The sequence below is a fragment of the Macaca fascicularis genome, chromosome X (assembly GCF_037993035.2).
Source record: "Macaca fascicularis isolate 582-1 chromosome X, T2T-MFA8v1.1".
In the NCBI taxonomy this organism is placed as follows: Eukaryota; Metazoa; Chordata; class Mammalia; order Primates; family Cercopithecidae; genus Macaca; species Macaca fascicularis.
The window spans coordinates 16,538,431-16,558,713 of NC_088395.1; the positions used below are offsets into that span (position 1 = coordinate 16,538,431).

The following is a 20,283-nucleotide window of genomic DNA, read 5'->3' on the forward strand; positions in this document are numbered from 1 at the left end:
CATGGGCTTTCAGTCTGGCTGAGAAGACATTCACCAAGTAATCGGTAGAGTGTTTTGAAGATTGTTGATCAGGCAACAGTCTTCAGGGATATATGGAGGGAACCCATCTCAGGACATCCATCCTAATCAAGGGAATATTTCCTAAGGAGAAGTGATATTTAAGTGGCGACCCACAGCGTATGGAGAGTTAGCCAGATAAAGACAGGGCAGACAAAAACCTTTCAAACCAAGGAGGCCTCCTTGGAGGTAGTAAAGAATTTCCATGTGATCATATGACTATAGACTAGGAAGAAGGAGAAAGATGAGAACTAGAGCAGAGATAAGTAGCAAGTAGCTTCCTGTGGTATTTCCTAGGGGTGTTACGTTGGGGTTGACAGATAAACAGTACCAGACACAGTGGGAGGAAGTAGACTGTTAAATGGGAAGCTGGTGAAAGGATCATTCAGATGGAGTGATAATATTACTGGCTCCCAGGCACACTTATACAGTCTGCTGGTTTCCTGAAAGTAATACCACCTACAGAATGAGGATGGAATCTGGTGGGCAGAGCTCCCTTCGCCATTCGTATGGGACCTTCTCCACCTGCCTGCCCCTTCAACAGGTGTAAGTAAGAGAGGCAAGACTGCCCTAATGTGCCAGCTATTTCTCATGAGAGGAGGACGTCAGTTGCCTGGGGGTATCCCTCAGCAGGTCTAGCTTCCAGACCTGCCTCAAGTCTCTTTCGGCAGCCTGGATTCTGTAGGATGTGGACTTTGAAATGATATATGTCTACAAATGAACCCTGATAGTGTAATAGAACCTTGACACTTATATCTTTTCAGGTCTTCCAGAAAGCTAATTCTGTGGTTTTGTTTTGTAAAAACTGGAAGTTTTTTGGGTTCCACTTTTAATCTTGTTCTACATATTTGCTCATTATTAGTAAGAATGATTTCTAGTCCAGGCTCGGTGGCTCACACCTGTAATCCAAGCACTTTGGGGGGCCAAGGCAGGCGGATCACCTGAGGTCAGGAGTTTGAGACCAGCCTGGCCAACATGGTGAAACCCCATCTCTACTAAAAATACAAAAATTAGCCTTGTGTGGCGGCGGGCGCCTGTAATCCCAGCTACCCACTTCCACTTAAACCTGGGAGGTGGAGGTTGCAGTGGCCGGATCTCAGCTCACTGCAAGCTCCGCCTCCCGGGTTTACGCCATTCTCCTGCCTCAGCCTCCCGAGTAGCTGGGACTACAGGCGCCCGCCACCTCGCCCGGCTAGTTTTTTGTATTTTTTAGTGGAGACGGGGTTTCACCGTGTTAGCCAAGATGGTCTCGATCTCCTGACCTCGTGATCTGCCCGTCTCGGCCTCCCAAAGTGCTGGGATTACAGGCTTGAGCCACCGCGCCCGGACGGGCTTAGCAAGATTTCTATTTATTATTTAAAATTCCCCCAGATTTATCTTGGGACATGTTAATTTGAGAAAGGAGGGACATTTTTTCTTTGAACGGGAGGGAAGGAGGAGAAAATAAAGATGGCATACATGAGATCTAGAAAGGAAGGAAAGTATAAAGGAGCCTTGTCCTTACTGGCAAAGTAGGAGGGTAGATTATTTACTGAGATAAATTAGAACCAGAGACTTGAGAAGAGCAAGATAAGTTTGAAGCAGCTACTAGGAAGAGTATGCTAAGGGTCTTTGAAAGAGATGAATGAGGCCGGGGGCGCGGTGGCTCATGCCTGTAATCCCAGCACTTTGGGAGGCTGAGGCAGGCAGATCATTCGAGGCCAGGAGTTCGAGACTAGCCTGACCAACATGAGGAAACCCTGTCTCTACTAAAAATACCAAAAAAATTAGCCGGGCGTGGTAGCAGGTGCCTGTAGTCCCAGGTACTCAAGAGAGTGAGGCAGGAGAATCGCTTGAACCTGGGAGGCAGAGGTTGCAGTGAGCTGAGATCGCGCCACTGCACTCTAGCCTGGGTGACAGGGCGAGACTGTCTCAAAAAAAAGACAAACAAAAAGAGATGAATGAAAGGCCCCATATGGTTGACCAGTCCTCCAAGAAAGTGGTGCTTTTCAACACTGTCAGTGCTTTTCATTCCTTGTTTCAAGTCCTTATGAAAAAGGAACATGCCCTAATGCTTTAGATTCTCCTAAGATCTCTTTAAGGGAAAAATCTCAAACATAATAACCACAGATTCTTTTTATTCTTTACAGACTATTTATTTAACTTTGCATCTGCTGCCACAAAAAAGATAACTGAATCAGTTGCTGAAACAGCACAAACAATAAAGAAATCCGTAGAAGAAGGAAAAATAGATGGCATCATTGACAAGGTACATTCAATTATCTTTTGGAAGTAGAAATGTATGAAATTCATTGTTTCCTCTTGATTGTTTCTTCTTCTTATGAACATTTTTTAACCTAAGTAGAATATCATATTCTGCTAAAAATGTTAATTGTTGAGATTTTTGGTTTTTTCCTCTCTTTGTGTAACAAGTATCATTCAAATTACAGTACTTGGTTTAAATAGCTGTTTTTATTTTATTTTATTTTATTTTATTTTTTATTTATTTATTTTTTTGAGACGGAATCTCGCTCTGTCCCCCAGGCTGGAGTGCAGTGGTACGATCTCGGCTCACTGCAAGCTCTGTCTCCCGGGTTCACGCCATTCTCCTGCCTCAGCGTCCAGACTAGCTGGGATTACAGGTGCCCGCCACAGCACCTGGCTAATTTTTTGTATGTTTTAGTAGAGACGGGGTTTCACCGTGGTCTCGATCTCCTGACCTTGTGATCCGCCCGCCTCGGCCTCCCAAAGTGCTGGGATTACAGGCTTGAGCCACCGCGCCCGGCGCTGTTTTTATTTTAATATATTACAATCAATACATTGATACTTGGGGGTTATACTAAACTTTTCATGTTTTTTGTTTGTTTGTTTGTTTTGAGATGGAGTCTCGCTCTGTCACCCAGGCTGGAGTGCAGTGGTGTGATCTCATCTCACTGCAACTTCTGCCTCCTGGGTTCATGCAGCTCTCCTGCCTCAGCCTCCCAAGTAGCTGGGATTACAGGCATGCGCTACCACACCCAGCTAATTTTTGTATTTTTAGTAGAGATGAGGTTTCACCGTGTTGGCCAAAACTGGTCTCGAACTCCTGGCCTCAAGTGATCCATCTGCCTCGCCCTCCCAAAGTGCTGGGATTACAGGCATGAGCCACCACGCCTGGCCAACTTTTCATGTTGTAAGTTTAACTTTATAACTGTTTGAGGATATATTTATGCCTTTGCATCATGCAACTAAGGTCCTAACCTATTAGGAACAACCCTTTTAAGACTCTAAGGAGTGAGTTTGTTTTTTGCAATGGGCCTATAGCATTTCGTTTATGTTGGTAAATATTTGAACTAAGGAAGTCATCAATTCAACCTTAGATATATTGCTATTTAATTTGACTGTGTGTTTTTTTAACAGACAATTATAGGAGATTTTCAGAAGGAACAGAAAAAATTTGTTGAAGAGCAACATACAAAGAAGTCAGGTATGGTATAGGTTTGTCTTAATTAACCTGCCAAGTTTTATTGAGCACCTGTTATGTGCTAGATACCACACTGAGGCTCTGAGAACACAAAAATGCATATGCAACGGCCCCATCCTTTGGGGAGCACAAAGACTAGTGAAGGAGACAAACCCATAAACTTCCATGATTTAAAGGAAGGGACTAGATTGTTTCTGGGTGGGGGCTGCCAGTGCCAGCCCCACTGGGGAGCTGGCTGTGAAAGGGGCAAGTAAGCTTTCAGTTCTGATTTTTTTTTTTTTTTTTTTGAGACGGAGTCTCGCTCTGTCACCCAGGCTGGAGTGCAGTGGAGCGATCTTGGCTCACTGCAAGCTCCGCCTCCCAGGTTCACGCCATTCTCCTGCCTCAACCTCCCGAGTAGCTGGGACTACAGGTGCCCGCCACCACACCCGGCTAATTTTTTGTATTTTTAGTAGAGACAGGGTTTCACCGTGTTAGCCAGGACGGTCTTGGTCTCCTGACCTCATGATCCGCCCGCCTCGGCCTCCCAAAGTGCTGGGATTACAGGCGTGAGCCACCGCGCCCGGCCTGATTTTCTCTTTTTTTTCCCCCCATTGAGACAGAGTCTTGCTCTGTCACCCAGGCTGGAGTGCAATGGCTTGATCTCGGCTCACTGCAACCTCTGTCTCCCGGGTTCAAGCAATTCTCCTGCCTCAGCCTCCCGAGTAGCTGGGATTACAGGCGCCTGCCACCACGCCCAGCTATTTTTTTTGTATTTTTAGTAGAAACAGGGTTTTGCCATGTTGGCCAGGCTGGTCTCAAATTCCTGACCTCGTGATCCGCCTGCCTCAGCCTTCCAAAGTACTGGGATTATAGGCATGAGCCACCGTGCCTGGCCTCATTCTGACTTTCTACCACATGCCCAACACAGTGCTCGATATGCACATGACAGGCATTTAGCAAGTGGTGGCTCCCTTCCCGCTCTCTTCAGGAGAAAAAATGGAAGAGCTTCCCAGGGAGGCGAGTGACTGCACCTGCAGTGACAGAGGGCCGTAAAGATTCACGGGTGTTTGGAGAACGTACTCAATACATTACTGCTGAGAGTTGCCTTTTTATATGTTTGAAGTTATAAGGCCTCAGTATGCCTACTCTTACCATTTGGTAGCACCCAAACACAAAACCAGCATCGTGTCTTTTGAGTTCACAAAAGTAGTATAACTGTAATCCCAACACTTTGGCAGGCCAAGGCGGGAGGATCACTTGAACCTGAAGTTCGCGACCAGCCTGGGCAACATAGTGAGACCCTATCTCTACAAAAAATAAGAAATTAGCCGGATGGATGTGGTGGTGCACACCTGTAGTCCCAGCTACTTGGGAGGTTGAGGCAGGAGGATCGTTTGAGCTTGGGAGTTTGAGGCTGCAGTGAGCTATAATCATGCCACTGTACTCCAGCCTGGGCTACAGAGTGAGACCCTGTCTCAAAAAAAAAGTAGTAGAAAACAATTCAGTTCGAGTTGTGCCACAGTTAGTCCCATGGTGAATTTCCATCAGGCATTCTTGCACCTAGGTAAACTCAAAAGCATGAGGCAACTCTTTTAGACAAGTGAGGTATACAAGTTAGCATCACTTAGTGATTATTTGGAAGCAACAAAAGTGATCCTGGCTTGGGGACTTGCTATAGGAGCTGATGCCTCTGAGATAGGAACTGTGAGGGCGTGGGGGTGGAAGGTTTGCAGTCAACTTCAGTTTTAAAGTGAGTTATACATCCCAGAGATAGGAACATGTAGAAATACAGGAAAGGGAATGCAAGTGCTTTATCTGGGGAAAATTTCCTTCTTTTGTTGCATCAGCCACGTTTCAGGTCCTCAATAACTACATATGGCTAATGACTTCCGCACTAGACAATGCAGATATAGAACATTTTTGTCATTGCAGAAAGTTCTTTTGCTCAGTGTGGCTCTGAATTAAATAAGCAGGCTCCTGCAGCAGTTTATTCCTGTTTGAAGCATGAAGGAGAATTCAATCTAATGATTCAGATTATTATCAAGTCACATAAAAACCATGAGAGTAGATGAGCTCCTCTGTGGAAAGTGTGTCAAGCATGAAGGGAGATGAGCAGAAGCTCCACAGTGTTTAGGGAGGGGAGGAGGGGAAGGAATTGACAGTCACTGAGTGCCTGCTGAGCAGCAGGCATTTTATGTATAACATCTCATTTCAAGATGCAGTCAGGGCCAGGCCTGGTAGCTTCATGCCTGTAATTCCAGCACTTTGGGAGGCTGAGGTGGGCAGATCACTTGAGGCCAGGAGTTCGAGAGCAGCCTGGCCAGCGTGGCGAAACCACATCTCTACTAAAAATACAAAAATTAGCCAGGCGTGGTGGCACACACCCGTAATCCCAGCTGTCTGGGTCTGGGTGGCTGAGGCACAAGAATTGCTTGAACCTGGGAGGCGGAGGTTGCAGTGAGCCAAGATTGTGCCACTACACTCCAGCCTGGGTGATAGAGCGAGACTCTGTCTCAATAAATAAATAATAAAGATGCAGTCAGCAAGGGTAAGTAATTTGTGGGAAGGTCGCTCAGCTGGTAAGTGATGAAACTGAAATTTGCCTTCAAAACCAAAAACAAAAATTAACGGGGCCTAGTGGCATGCGCCTGTAATCCCAGCTCCTTGGGAGGCTGAGGCAGGAGAATCACTTGAACCCGGGAGGCAGAGGTTTCAGTGAGCCAAGATCATACCACTGCACTCCAGCCTGGGCAACAGAGCAAGACTCCATCTCAAAAAAGAAAATAAAAACAGTGCCCATTTACCCAAGAGAGTGGACAACTAGGAGAGAGAAGTAGCAGAAGCCCAGAGAGGGGAGAGTTTCCAGGAGAGCAGTCAGTCATGGGAGGCGGGGCCAAGAGGTCCACTTACAATGACCGTGAGAAGGGCACCTTGGAAATGTGTTTCATGCATTTCTTCAGTTCATAATCACAGTAACTCTATGAAGTACTTACTGTTACCTCCATTTTCCAGATAAGGAAACTGGCCTAGAGAGAAGGGAACTAAGAAGCGTCGTTGGGGTTGGGGAACCAAGAGGTTTTGGTCACTTTAAAAAGAGTAATTTCAGGAACTCGGGGTAGGGAGCATCTCCTCATACAAGTATCTTAGGAGGGCCTCATTATCTGAGCATAAATAACACCAGGAGAGACTACCCAAGGTAAAGAGACTTGGAATGGAGACTCAAGTGTGCGAGAAAAAATGTTTTGGGGGCTTTACCCTAATTTTTTCTTTAAAGTGTGCAAATATGTTTAGATTATCTTATCATTAATAGAATTTGGATTATAATTGCCACCATTTGCTGACTTGGGACAAGCCAAAGAATGAAGCGTGTGCTCATCTGCCCATCTGTCCCTGTGTCCATCCACACATGCATGTAACTTTTCTCTCAGTGGGCTCGTGATATGATATGTCTTCCCTCTGACTCAGAGCATAATAGTAAAGGGACTCTTTCTGCCAAAATATTCCAGGACAGCAAGGCATTTGCTCTCCAAGGGCCTGCCTCAATTGCCCCTTTGGTTTTCAACTCATTCTCTCTTTTTTTTTTTTTTGTTTTTGAAATGGAGTCTCTCTGTTCCCCAGGCTGGAATGCAGTGGCACCTTCTCAGCTCACTGCAACCTCTGCCCCCCGGGTTCAAGCAGTTCTCCTGCCTCAGCCTCCCGAGTAGCTAGGATCAAATCATTCTCTTTTAAAGTACTTGCTGGGTCACCAGCCTTGTGTTTCCTTCAGGCACAGGGGCCCTAACTGCCAGGTCCTCCTTATTTGCTTTGTGGTGATGCAGGCAGCTATCCCATGTCACTTTACTTTGACTTCATGAAGCACCATGCGTTTTGCAAGATTTGCCTTTTCACTTTGTGTTGCAAGACCAATAGGGCTAGAATCTAGTGTTAAGGCAGCAGGAGTGATTGAGTGGCTCATGAATTAGTCCACATTTTTGTGACTTCTGCTTCCCTTCGTAATCTTGCCGCTGTGGGCTGCTGAATGAGGCTATTAAGGGCCCCCTGCCTGTGTGTCTTCTGTGCCGATCTCGCAGATCTGCAGCCTTCACTCTGCCCTCTAGCTGCTCCACGCTGCCCACGTGGGAGAGATCCTCAGACGAGCTTGCCGTTGTTTTCGTTTCCACTATAAACACCCCCACCGCCATCCACCACTGACCTCCTCTTCCTAGTCCAAGATTGGGCTCCCGGGTCACCAGAAAATCTTGTAGGTCTCACCTCTCCAAAGGATTGTCATTTGTCACCTGGCACGGCACTTAGAGTGCTGGATTCTGATCACCTCTATCTGTGAGCCGCAGAAGAGGTGGGCTAGATCTTGGCATTCCCAGCATTTGGCTTCTAATGGCTCATCGAGGTTTTGATTCCAGCCCTATTGTTTACTGCCTCCAACTTGTCCATTTCTTTCTTTTTTTTTTTTTAAGCTCCTGAAAACCCTCTTATTCCTAATCACCTGTCTTACAACATCACCTTTTATCATGAATCAAGTACAGTGACTTTTTTTTTTACTCCAGAAATATACTTACCCATTTTTCTTTCATTTTTTTTAAGTAACTTTCTAAAAATTTTTCTATTTGGAAAAAATTTTAATTTACAGAAGAGTCGCAAGAATAAAAATAGTGCAGACAACACCCATATACCAGTACCTAAATTGCTCTAGTTTTATTCTGTTTGTCTTATTCACGCCCTCTCTCCAGCTCTTGCTGTCGTGTGTACCCTTTTTTCCTTGTGTGTACATAAATGTTCAGTACACATTTCATAAGAATTAGGGATATTCTCTTTCATAACCATAGTATAGTTAACAGCATTAGGAAATTTCACATTGATGCAATACTTTACTGTTCATCAGTTAATTTTGTTAGTTGACCCAATAATGTCCTTTATGACTTTTGTCCCCCTCAGTATAGGATCCAGTTGAGGATAAGGTATTGTATTCTTTGTCATGTCTCTTAGCCTTCTTTAATCAGGAACATTCCAACAACCTTTCTTTTATGATATTAATGTTTTTGAAGAATACTGCTCTTCCTTTTTTTTAATAGATTCTTTCTCATTCAGGCTTTATCTGATATTTCCTCATAACTAGACTCAGATTGTCCATTTTTAGCCAGAATACTACATAGGTGATGATGTCCTCCTCAAGATGTCACATCTGGAGGGCCTTGATATTCATCTCTCCCTCATTGGTGATGTTGATTTTGATCACCTGATTAAGGTGTTGTCCAGTGTCTCCACTGTATAATTTAAGTAGAGTTTTTTGGTTTTTGGTTTTTTTCTGAGACAGGGTCGCAACTCTGTCACCCAGGCTGAAACGCAGTGGCGCAATCACAGCTCACTACAGCCTCGACTCCTGGATTCAGGTGATCCTTCCACCTCAGCCTCCCAAGTAGCCAGGACTACAGGCACGCACCACGACATCTGGCTAACTTTTGTATTTTTTTGTAGAGACAAGGTTTCGTCATGTTGCCCAAGCTGGTCTCCAACTCTTGGGCTCAAGCAATCCACCCACCTTGGCCTCCCAAAGTGCTAGGATTACAGGTGTAAGCCACCACGCCCAGCCTCAAGTAGAATTTTTTAAATCAAATGCATATGTGCATACAACTCATAATAATAAGTCTGGTTATTAGGGTTAATGTTCATATTTGGAACTTATTGGTAAATTGCTATTTTTAGTGGTCATGCAGAAACTTTCATGCTTTGAAACCATAGACTGCAGTGTAACCACCATGACCTATTTTTTTCTCTTTTCTTTGCCATTAAAAACTGTATAGAAGCAGCTGTGCCCCCATGGGTTGACACTAACGATGAAGAAACAATTCAACAACAAATTTTGGCCTTATCAGCTGTAAGTATCTTGTGGTACCCCAGATAGAACATACTTTCTTCCTGTTGTGATGTATCTCTGTTGATATGACTTTAGTAGAATTTATTTTTCTTTATAGTTTTTAAAATATTTTGAGATGTTAGGAATGTACACATTAACACATGATGTATACATTAACAAAATGTACACATACTTTTTTTTTTTTTTTGAGGTGGAGTCTTGCTGTCACCCAGGCTGGAGTGTAGTGGTGCAATCTTGGCTCACTGCAACCTCCACCCCCCAGGTTCAAATGATTTTCCTTCCCCAGCCTCCTGAATAGCTGGGACTACAGGCATGCAGCACCATGCCCAGCTAATTCTAATTTTTGTGTGGGTTTTTTTTTTTTTTTGAAACGGAGTCTCGCTCTGTCACCCAGGCTGGAGTGCAGTGGCGTGATCTCGGCTCACTGCAACCAACCTCCTCCTCCCAGGTTCAAGCGATTCTCTTGCCTCAGCCTCCCAAGTAGCTGGTGTTACAGGTGCCCGCCACCATGCCCTCCTAATTTTTGTATTTTGAGTAGAGACAGGGTTTCACCCTGTTGGCCAGGCTGGTCTCGAACTCCTGATCTCATGATCCACCCCCGCCTCAGCTTCCCAAAGTGCTGGGATTATAGGCATGAGCTACCACACTCAGCCTAATTTTTGTGTTTTTAGTAGAGACAGGGTTTCACCATGTTGGCCGGGCTGGTCTCGAGCTCCTGACCTGAAGCAGTCCGTCTGCCTTGGCCTCCCAAAGTGCTGGGATTACAGGTGTGAGCCACCAATGCCCTGCCAAAATTTTTAATTTAATTTTTTTTGTTTTGTTTTGTTTTGTTTTGTTTTAAGAGACATATTCTCAATTGGTCATCCAGGATAGAGTACAGTGGCATAATTATGGCTCACTACAGCCTTGAACTGGGCTCAAGTGATTCTCCGGCCTCAGCCTTCCAAGTAGCTGGGACGATAGGTGTAAGCCACCATGCCCAGCTAATTTTTAAAAAATTTTGTGATGGCCGGGCACGGTGGCTCACGCCTGTAATCCCAGCACTTTGGGAGGCCGAGGCGGGTGGATCACGAGGTCAGGAGATCGAGACCATCCTGGCTAACACGATGAAACCCCATCTCTACTAAAACTACAAAAAATTAGCCGGGCGTGAGGCAGGAAAATGGTGTGAACCCGGGAAGGGGAGCTTGCAGTGAGCCAAGATCATGCCACTGCACTCCAGCCTGGGCAACAGAGCAAGATTCTGTCTCAAAAAAAAAAAAAAAAAAAAAAAATTTGTAGGGATGGGTTCTCACTATGTTTCCCAGGTTGGTCTCAAACTCGTGGCCTCAAGCGATCCTCTTGCCCAACTTCCCAATGTGCTGGATTATAGGCATGAGCGACAACTACGCCCTGCCCGCTTCTATTTTTTTTTTTTTTTTTGACAGTCCCACTGCACTCCTGCTGGTCAACAGAGCAAGACTGTTTCAAAATAAAGAAAGAATATAATACTTCTCCAGTCTATGATAAATTGTTATGTAGTAGGCTGGGTGCAGTGGCTCACACCTGTAATCCCAGCACTTTGGGAGGCCGAGGTGGGTGGATCACTTGAGGTCAGGAGTTTGAGACCAGCCTGGTCAACATGGCGAAACCCCATCTCTACTAAAAATACAAAAATTAGCCAGGCATGCTAGCACATGCCTGTAATCCCAGCTACTTGGGAGGCTGAGGCAGGAGAATTGCTTGAACCCAGGAAGTAGAGGTTGCAGAGAGCCGAGACTGTGCCACTGCACTCCAGCCTGGGCGACAAAACAAGACTCTGTCTCAAAAAAACAAAAACAAAAAAACATTGTTACATATTAATCGCATTTTGTGGAATACCCTGTGTTTTTTTCTTTTTTTATCAAAGGACAAGAGGAATTTCCTTCGTGACCCTCCGGCCGGCGTGCAATTTAATTTCGACTTTGATCAGATGTACCCCGTGGCCCTGGTCATGCTCCAGGAGGATGAGCTGCTGAGCAAGATGAGATTTGCCCTCGTTCCTAAACTGTAAGCAGGGTGTTCCCCAGCGTTTCCTCACAGCCTCGGTTATGTGCTCAGTATCAGCACATAACGATAGAAGGAGCCAGAAGGGTCTCTATCTGTTCATAAAAGCAGGCCCTGCAGCCCTTTGGCAGTTCCCCTGGTCAGGGCACCCTGGAATCAAAACCAAGGGCTGACTTGGCAGGAAATACAGGGTGGAGATGAAATGTGCCTTTCTATCCCAGTTACAAGGTAGAACACATTTCCCTACAGAAACCACAAACATGCTGCATCACCCTGAATCACATTCTGGTCTCTGAGGCTCATCAGGATCCTTTTTCCAAGCTGATTGCGTTTTCCATTCAGGGTCTGCCCTCCAGCGGCAGCGTTTCTGCTCTCTTTCCTAAGGCTTTTCTTCCGACGGCTCCTCTGGGCTCCACAAATCCCAGCTTGTCCCGTAGGCTCCAGCGCATGCATGATGCATTCTGGAAGCCTGCCCTGGTGGTGCGGCCAGCAGGGGCCACCTTCCCTGCTGCTGCCTCCCTTGAGTGTTCTACCTCAAGCTCTTCCGTGCCTCCTCTAGTTCAGTCCCTTGTATTGAAGCTGTCACATGTTTGGAGTCAGCGTTCCTTCTTATTCTGTCAGTGTTCCCTTTCTCTTAACCTTGTCATATGGGTGTAGTATCTTACTGTTCCCCAAGAACGTGAGTTACGGTTCTCTCAAAAGACTCCTTTTTCAGCTGGGTGCGGTGGCCAACGCCTGTAATCTCAACACTTTGGGAGGCTGAGGCGGGAGGATCACGTGAGGCCGAGTTCAAGACCAGCCTGGGCAACATAGCAAGACCACCATTTTTACAAAGAAATCAAGAATTAGCCGGGTGTAGTGGTGCGCACCTTTAGTCCCAGCTACTCAGGAAGCTGAGGCAGGAGGATCACCTGAGCCTGGGAGGTCAGCGCTGCAGTGAGCCATGATCACGCCACTGGCATTCCAGCCTGGGCAACAGAGTGAGACCCTGTCTCAAATAAAAGAAAGACTCCTTTTTCTATGCTGTTTCCTCGGGACTCTTCTGTTTGTTTGGGGCTCTGTCTTTTATGTGGCAGGCTCTCCTTACCTGTCCCTTCGCATTAGCAGTGCCATACTGAAAGGGTACATGGCCACTGAATGTGGGGACAAGCCTTTTGGCTTGGAGAGGCTCAGTAGCTGTGGGAAGGTAGCTTGCCCCCAGAAGACTCCTTGGCCTCCTGCCTGGCTGCAGGCAGGACAATGGGAAGAGCCAGTTGATAGGCAGACTGTCCCTTGACCCCTGTGGCTTGACCTTGGTGTCACAACCCCAGTCTCAACTGCGCCACCGGTCCCTGAGTGTAGAGCAGCTTGGCTCCCCTCCCGACATGGGCAGAGCAGGGCAGGGCAAGATGGGAGGCCCAGGGCCTCTCTGGGCTTCCACCCTTCCTGCAGGCAACTCAGTACAGTTTTGTCTGGTCAACAAAGTAGACTGCTGTTTGCCTAGGCCGGGCACGATTGCTCATGCCTGTAATTCCAGCACTTTGGGAGGCCAAGGCAGGCAGATTGTCTGAGCTCAGGAGTTTGAGACCAGCCTGGGCAACATCGTGAAACCCTGTCTCTACTTAAAAAAAGAAATACAAAAAATTAGCCAGGTGTGGTGGCACATGCCTGTAATCTCAGCTACTCGGGAGGCTGAGGCAGGAGAATTGCTTGAACCTGGGGCGGAGGTTGCAGCGAGCCGAAATCGTGCCATTGCACTCCAACCTGGGCGACAGAGTGAGACTGTCTCAAAAAAGAAAAAAAAAAGATTACTATCTGCCCTTGACATTTCCACTTGACAGCTTTCCACTTGACTGCCCTTGATAGCTTCCACTGTCCTCTCCTCTCTCATTCTCTTTGTCCTTGTGTTTTTACATATGTAATTCCTTTTCTGTTACTTTCCTGACATCTTCAGAGGGAGCACAGATGAACACGTTTGTTTTGCTATGCTTACCCAGCCACATAGTGGTTTTAACAAGTATTTGCTAGCCTTTTGGTTCACACAGCAGCACAGGTTTTCTGTTTGTGAAAACACCACTCTGGAAGTGTTCTTCCAGACCAGAATAACAGTTATATGGAATCTTTTCTTCTTTGTAATGAAACTCTTCCCTCCATAATTATTAACATATTAGTGGTAAATTTCTAGAGCCCTCCCCAACCCTCCCATAAGAAAAGTATGTTTCATGGCAAAAAAAAAAAAAAAAAAATCTCATTACAAATTTCATCTTTCGACTTTATCTTTTTCTTTCTTTCTTTCTTTCTTTCTTTTTGTTTGAGATGGAATCTCACTCTGTCGCCCAGGCTGAAGTGCAGTGGCGTGATCTCAGCTCACTGCAGCCTCCGCCTCCTGGGTTCAAGTGATTCTGCTGCCTCAGCTTCCCGAGTAGCTGAGGTTACAGGCGCCCGCCACCACACCCAGCTAATTTTTGTATTCTTAGTAGAGACAGAGTTTCACCAGGGTGGCCAGGCTGGTCTCGAACTCCTGACCTCAGGTGATCTACCCGCCTCGGCCTCACAAAGTGCTGGGATTACAGGCGTGAGCCACCGCGCCCAGCTAGACTTTGTCTAAAATAGCTATAGTTAAGATATTTTTAGTTAAGGTGTTTTGTTTTGTTTTGGAGATGGAGTTGCACTCTTGTCACTCAGGCTGGAGTGCAGTGGCTTGATCTTGGCTCATCGTAACCACCTCCCCACCTCCCAGGTTCAAGCGATTCTCCTGCCTCAGCCTCCCAAGTAGCTGGGATTACAGACGCACGCCACCACACCAGGCCATTTTTTGTATTTTTAATAGAGACGGGGTTTCGCCATGTTGGCCAGGCTGATCTTGAACTCCTGACTTCCGGTGATCTGCCCACCTTGGCCTCCCAAAGTGCTGGGATTACAGGCCACCACACCCAGCCTAGTTAAGGATATTTTTAAAATGTACCATCTAATCTATGTTTTACTACATATGCTCACAAAATCATAGGAATTGACTTTTTATTTTAAAAATTATTATTTTTTAGAGACAGGGTCTCTGGAATGCAGTGGCACAATAGCTTACTGCAGCCTTGACCTCCTGGACTCAAGTGATTTTCCTGCCTCGGCCTCCCAAGTCGCTCAGAGGCCTGTGCTGCTATGCCTGTCTAGTACTGTTTTTAACTTTTTTAGAGATAGGGTCTTGCTATGTTGCCCAGGCCGGTGTTGAACTCCTGGCCTGAAGCAGTCTTCCTGCCTCAGCCTCTCAAGTTGTTGAGGTTATAGAGGAGAGCTACCCACACTCCTGGTAGAATTGAATTTTGAAGAGTTTGTATATATAATGTGTATGCATATGTGCTTGTGTGTGTGTGTTTCAAGCTCTTCCCTCAGAATTTGAGGCTGTGCCTGTTCTGAGTAACTGACTCTGAGGGAAGGGTACCCAAGCTCCCGGGTGCAGGTGGCCTTTACACTTGCAGCCTCCATCAACTTGAAGACCCTTTGAATCACCCTGAGCCACATGCTGGGCTCCTGCTGTGGCTCTCAAGACCAGCAAGAGGCCCTGAGTGGCTAGAGCCTGAGGCCAGTGGCCTGGGGTGCTCATAGCAGGCATGTAGCTGTCCACAGTTTTGGTTCTTTACAATTGTGGACCGCCCCCCTCACTGTTGACAGTAATTTTAGATTTTTTGAAACCGTCTGAGAATTGGTATCTGGCAATTAGTGTTTCTAATTTGTCACAGGGTAACCTGCCCATCAAATATTTCAATATGATGCCAGTTTCCTCCTACTAATTTGTTGAGGATTACTTAGAAATTATAGTTATTATTTATAAGTCCTTATCTGTTAGAAATGCTTGCTGAAGCTGAGCGCAGTGGCTCACACCTGTAATCCCATCACTTTCCGAGACCGAGGTGGGTGGATCACCTGAGGTCAGGCGTTCGAGACCAGCCTGGCCAACCTGGTGAAACCCCATGTCTACTAAAAATACAAAAATTAGCCGGGCGTGGTGGCGCATGCCTGTAATCCCAGCTACTCGGGAGGCTGAGGCAGGAGAATCATTTGAACCCGGGAGGCGGAGGTTGTGGTGAGCCAAGATCACGCCATTGCACTCCAGCCTGGGCAGCAAGAGCGAAACTCCATCTCAAAAGAAAAAGAAAAAGAAATGCTTGCTGAAATATTTACAAATGAAAGAATGTGATGTCTCACATTTGCCTTAAAATATTCCAACCCGGCCGGGCGCGGTGGCTCAAGCCTGTAATCCCAGCACTTTGGGAGGCCGAGACGGGCGGATCACGAGGTCAGGAGATCGAGACCATCCTGGCTAACACGGTGAAACCCCGTCTCTACTAAAAAATACAAAAAACTAGCCGGGCGAGGTGGCGGGCGCCTGTAGTCCCAGCTACTCGGGAGGCTGAGGCAGGAGAATGGCGTAAACCCGGGAGGCGGAGCTTGCAGTGAGCTGAGATCCGGCCACTGCACTCCAGCCCGGGCGACAGAGCGAGACTCCGTCTCAAAAAAAAAAAAAAAAAAAAAAAAAATATTCCAACCCATTCCCAAAGAAAAGCGTGTGTGCAGGGGAGGGGAAGATAGATGGAACGCAACTGGTGAAATGCTGATACTCATGGTAGGTAGGTCACAGGTACATGGGCTTCATTGTTCTAGTCGCTCCATGTGTGTTTTGTTGAAAATTTCCATAACAAAACAAAAACAAGCTGTCAGACACAAATATACGGTCTCCAGACTTCTCCTCCCTGACACACAGAAGCACAACTTTGCTCCTTTGAAACACTTTTTCTGAACAGATAGTTAATGCATCATTAACTAGGAACACTTTAGAAAACAAAACTCTTGCTCTGGATTTCAAACTGCATATTAGTAGCTTAACCCTTCCCTGTGGCAGTCTAATGCTGTGACCGAGATGGGGTCCTGCTGGTACATCACAAGCACCCTCTGAGGCCCTCATTCTGATGACAGTAGGGAAATCACAAGTCCTTTCCTGCCTTGGCCTTGGCCTGTGACATTTGCCCAGTGTTTCCCAGAGGATTTTCACAGTATACGATGCCTTAAAATAGTCCAGGAGGCCGGGCGCGGTGGCTCACGCCTGTAATCCCAGCACTTTGGGAGGCCGAGGCAGGCGGATCATGAGGTCAGGAGATCGAGACCATCCTGGCTAACACGGTGAAACCCCGTCTCTACTAAAACTACAAAAAATTAGCCGGGCGTGGTGGCAGGCGCCTGTAGTCCCAGCTACTTGGCAGGCTGAGGCAGGAGAATGGCATGAACCCGGGAGGCGGAGCTTGCAGTGAGCCGAGATGGCACCACTGCACTCCAGCCTGGGCGACAGAGCGAGACTCCGTCTCAAAAAAAAAAAAAAAAAATTGTCCAGGAACACAAATAGATAAATGTTTGAGAGTTGCTGTGCTCAATTTTCTTCTTTCTTTCTTTCTTTCTTTCTTTCTTTCTTTCTTTCTTTCTTTCTTTCTTTCTTTCTGTCTGTCTGTCTGTCTGTCTGTCTGTCTTTCTTGTCTTTCTTGTCTTATCTTTCTTATCTTTCTTATCTTTCTAGACGGAGTCTCACTCTGTCACCCAGGCTGGAGTGTGGTGTGCGATCTCGGCTCACTGCAACCTCCACCTCCCGGGTTCAAGCGATTCTCCTGTGCCTCAGCCTCCTGAGTAGCTGGGACTACAGGTGCATGCCACCACACCCAGCTAATTTTTGTATTTTTAGTAGAGATGGGGTTTCACCATGTTGGCCAGTATGGTCTCAATCTCTTGACCTCGCAATCTGCCTGCCTCGGCCTCCCAAAGTGCTGGGATTACAGGCATGAGCCTCCACACCCGGCCGTGAGTTTTTTTCTTTTTTTTTTTTTTTTTTGTTTTTTTTTTTGAGACGGAGTCTCGCTCTGTCGCCCAGGCTGGAGTGCAGTGGCCGGATCTCAGCTCACTGCAAGCTCTGCCTCCCGGGTTCACGCCATTCTCCTACCTCAGCCTCCCGAGTATCTGGGACTACAGGCGCCCGCCACCTCGCCCGGCTAGTTTTTTGTATTTTTTTTAGTAGAGACGGGGTTTCACCGTGTTAGCCGGGATGGTCTCGGTCTCCTGACCTCGTGATCCGCCCGTCTCGGCCTCCCAAAGTGCTGGGATTACAGGCTTGAGCCACCGCGCCCTACCGAGTTTTTTTCTTTTTAAGAGAAGGTATCTCTCTGTTGCCCTGGCTGGAATACAGTGGTGTGATCATGGCTCACTGCAGCCTCAACCTCCCAGGCTCAAGCAATTCTCCCACCTCAGCGTCCCAATGAATAGCTGGGATTACAGGCACATGCCACCATGCCCATCTAATTTTTCATTTCTTGTAGAGTCAGGGTCTCACTCTGTTGCCTAAGCTGGTCTCAAAGTCCTGAGCTCAAGTGATCTTCCTGCCTCAGCCTCCCAAAATGCTGGGAGTACAGGTGTGAGCCACTGCCGTGCCAGACCTGGATTTCTTTACCAGAGGACTTGACTTCTCAGAACCTTTAGTAGTCATCTGTATTGTGACTCTTCCCCAGAGGGTGACATAGATTATTTCTGCAGTGTGCCTCTGACCGCACCTCTCATATCAAGAGGTCTCGAGAGACTATGGAAAACAAAGCAGTCCACATGTTTGTTTTTATAATCAAGACAGCAAACAGTGCCCACAATCTACCATAGGTACCTAGAATACCTAAGTCTCATGTTGGGCATTTCACAGAGCTCAGACTTAAAAGTGATTTCAAAGATATTTAGGCAACCCACTACCTCCTGGGAAGGTTCATTTCACTTTTGTTTGGCTCCAGTGTTAATGGCTTGAGACCCTGGAACTTATCAGGACAAACAGACCCAGTTCTTAGTTCCCCCAGATGTCTTAGTCTCTATAATCCCTCACCATCCGGGTGATTTGCCTGTAAATACCTTTGGTTTGTAAGTGTCATCGTTAAAGTGAGTCCTCAGGAGTGAATATAATGCGTTGTCTTAATTGCAGAAAGCACACGATAGCATATCTTGTATGTTTTTGATGCAGCCTAAGATTTCATGAGCTCTTTTAGCAGCTGTAGCATACTGTGGTTTGCTCAGCTAAACTCATGATCAACTATAATCCTTTACAAATTGCTATGAAGCCCAATATCCCTCTTGCCGAACTACTTCCAAGAGATGTTACAACAGTTGTGTGGCCACATCAGTTTGGGAAATGCTGCTTGGCATGTAGTAAGAACTTAACAAGTGAGAGGTTATTATTCCTGTGACCATCCGTGATGGCAGACAACTTGTCTTATTCCCCTAGCACCTAGCATAGTGCCGGATGCACATGGCACCATAATTCCACCGGTAAATGTTGGTGGCATTAATAAAAGTGGGGCTGCGTCTAGCAGCAAATTCCATCTTGTTACCTGTCCTCGCTTGTATAGGTAATCGTGCATTTTGCCTCTATCACTTACACACTAACTTCCAGGCCTAGCTTCTCCATTCATAGGTGTGACAACTATGCATTCTGATGTCTCATCTAAGACAAGCTCTGTCCAGATTCACAAGCCTGAGTCTTATTGTTTTCTGCTAGTTCTCACTGATTTTCTTTTTTTTTTTTTTTTGAGACAGAGTCTCACTCTGTCACCCAGGCTGGAGTGCGATGGCGCCATCTTGGCTCACTGCAACATCTGCCTCCCCAGTTCAAGCAATTCTCCTGCATTGGCCTCCCAAGTAGCTGGGATTACAGGTGTGCACCACCACGCCTGGCTAATTTTGTATTTTTAGTAGAGATGGGGTTTCACCATGTTGCCCAGGCTGGTCTCGAACTCCTGACCTCAGGTGTTCGCCTGACCTCAGGTGATCTGCCCGCTGCAGCCTCCCAAAGTGCTGGGATTACAGGCATGAACCACCACACCTAGCACTCACTGATCGTATTCTACTTTTTCAAAGTATTTTTCTGTCAGGCTTTCTTCTCAATTTTCCCCCCATTCTAAGAACCTTGCATCCCTTCTTAAAAAACAGGGGATTGACCAGGCGTGGTGGCTGACGCCTGTAATCCCAGCATTTTGGGAGGCCGAGGCGGGCGGGTCACGAGGTCGGGAGATCTAGACCATCCTGGCTAAGACAGTGGAACCCCGCCTCTACTGATACAAAAAATTAGCGAGGCATGGTGGCACGTGCCTGTAGTTCCAGCTACTCGGGTGGCTGAGTTAGGAGAATCGCTTGAACCCAGGAAGCGGAGGTTGCAGTGAGCCGAGATCACGCCACTGCACTCCAGCCTGGGCGACAGAGCCAGACTCCGTCTCAAAAAAAAAAAAAAAAAAACTGGATACAGAGGCATTCTCCTACCCTTTTGTCATTTCTACTCGCCAAAAAAAAAAAAAAAAAAAAAAAAAAAAAAAATTAGAACATAAAATGAGCCACTCTTCCAGGCAAAAACAAACAAAAATAAAATTTCACACACCCTGCAGGTCACCAAAGCCATTCCTTGGGTAGGGAGTGTGTACATGTTTGTGTGCATGTGTGTGCTTTTTTTATGCTTTTTTTTCTTTTTTCTTTTTTTTTTGGATACGGAGTTTCTCTATTGTTACCCAGGCTGGAGTGCAATGGCACAATCTTGGCTCACTGCAACCTCCACCTCCTGGGTTCAAGCCGTTCTCCTGCCTCAGCCTCCTGCGTAGCTGAGACTACAGGCATGCAGTGTACCCGGCTAATTTTTGCATTTTTCATAGAGATGGGGTTTCACCATGTTGACCAGGCTGTTCTCAAACTCCTGACCTCAGGTGATCTGCCTGCCTTGGCTTCCCAAAGTGCTGGGATTACAGGCATGAGCCACTGCACCCAGCCTTTTTTTTTTTTTTTTTTTTTTTTTTTGAGAAAGAGTCTTACTCTGTTGCCCAGGCTGGAGTGCAGTGGTGCGATCTTGGCTCACCACAACCTCCACCTGCTGAGT

At 46.6% G+C, this 20,283-nt stretch overlaps 1 protein-coding gene across 1 annotated transcript in view; it reads left to right on the forward strand.

Moving 5' to 3' along the window:
- Positions 1-20,283, forward strand: part of SYAP1 (synapse associated protein 1) — a 48,012-nt gene that overhangs the window by 12,438 nt on the left and 15,291 nt on the right. Inside the window, exons 2-5 of the mRNA XM_005595526.5 lie at positions 2,187-2,305; positions 3,436-3,502; positions 9,280-9,353; positions 11,242-11,381. Coding sequence (XP_005595583.1) covers positions 2,187-2,305; positions 3,436-3,502; positions 9,280-9,353; positions 11,242-11,381 — 400 coding nt within the window. The remainder of the gene's footprint in view (positions 1-2,186; positions 2,306-3,435; positions 3,503-9,279; positions 9,354-11,241; positions 11,382-20,283) is intronic.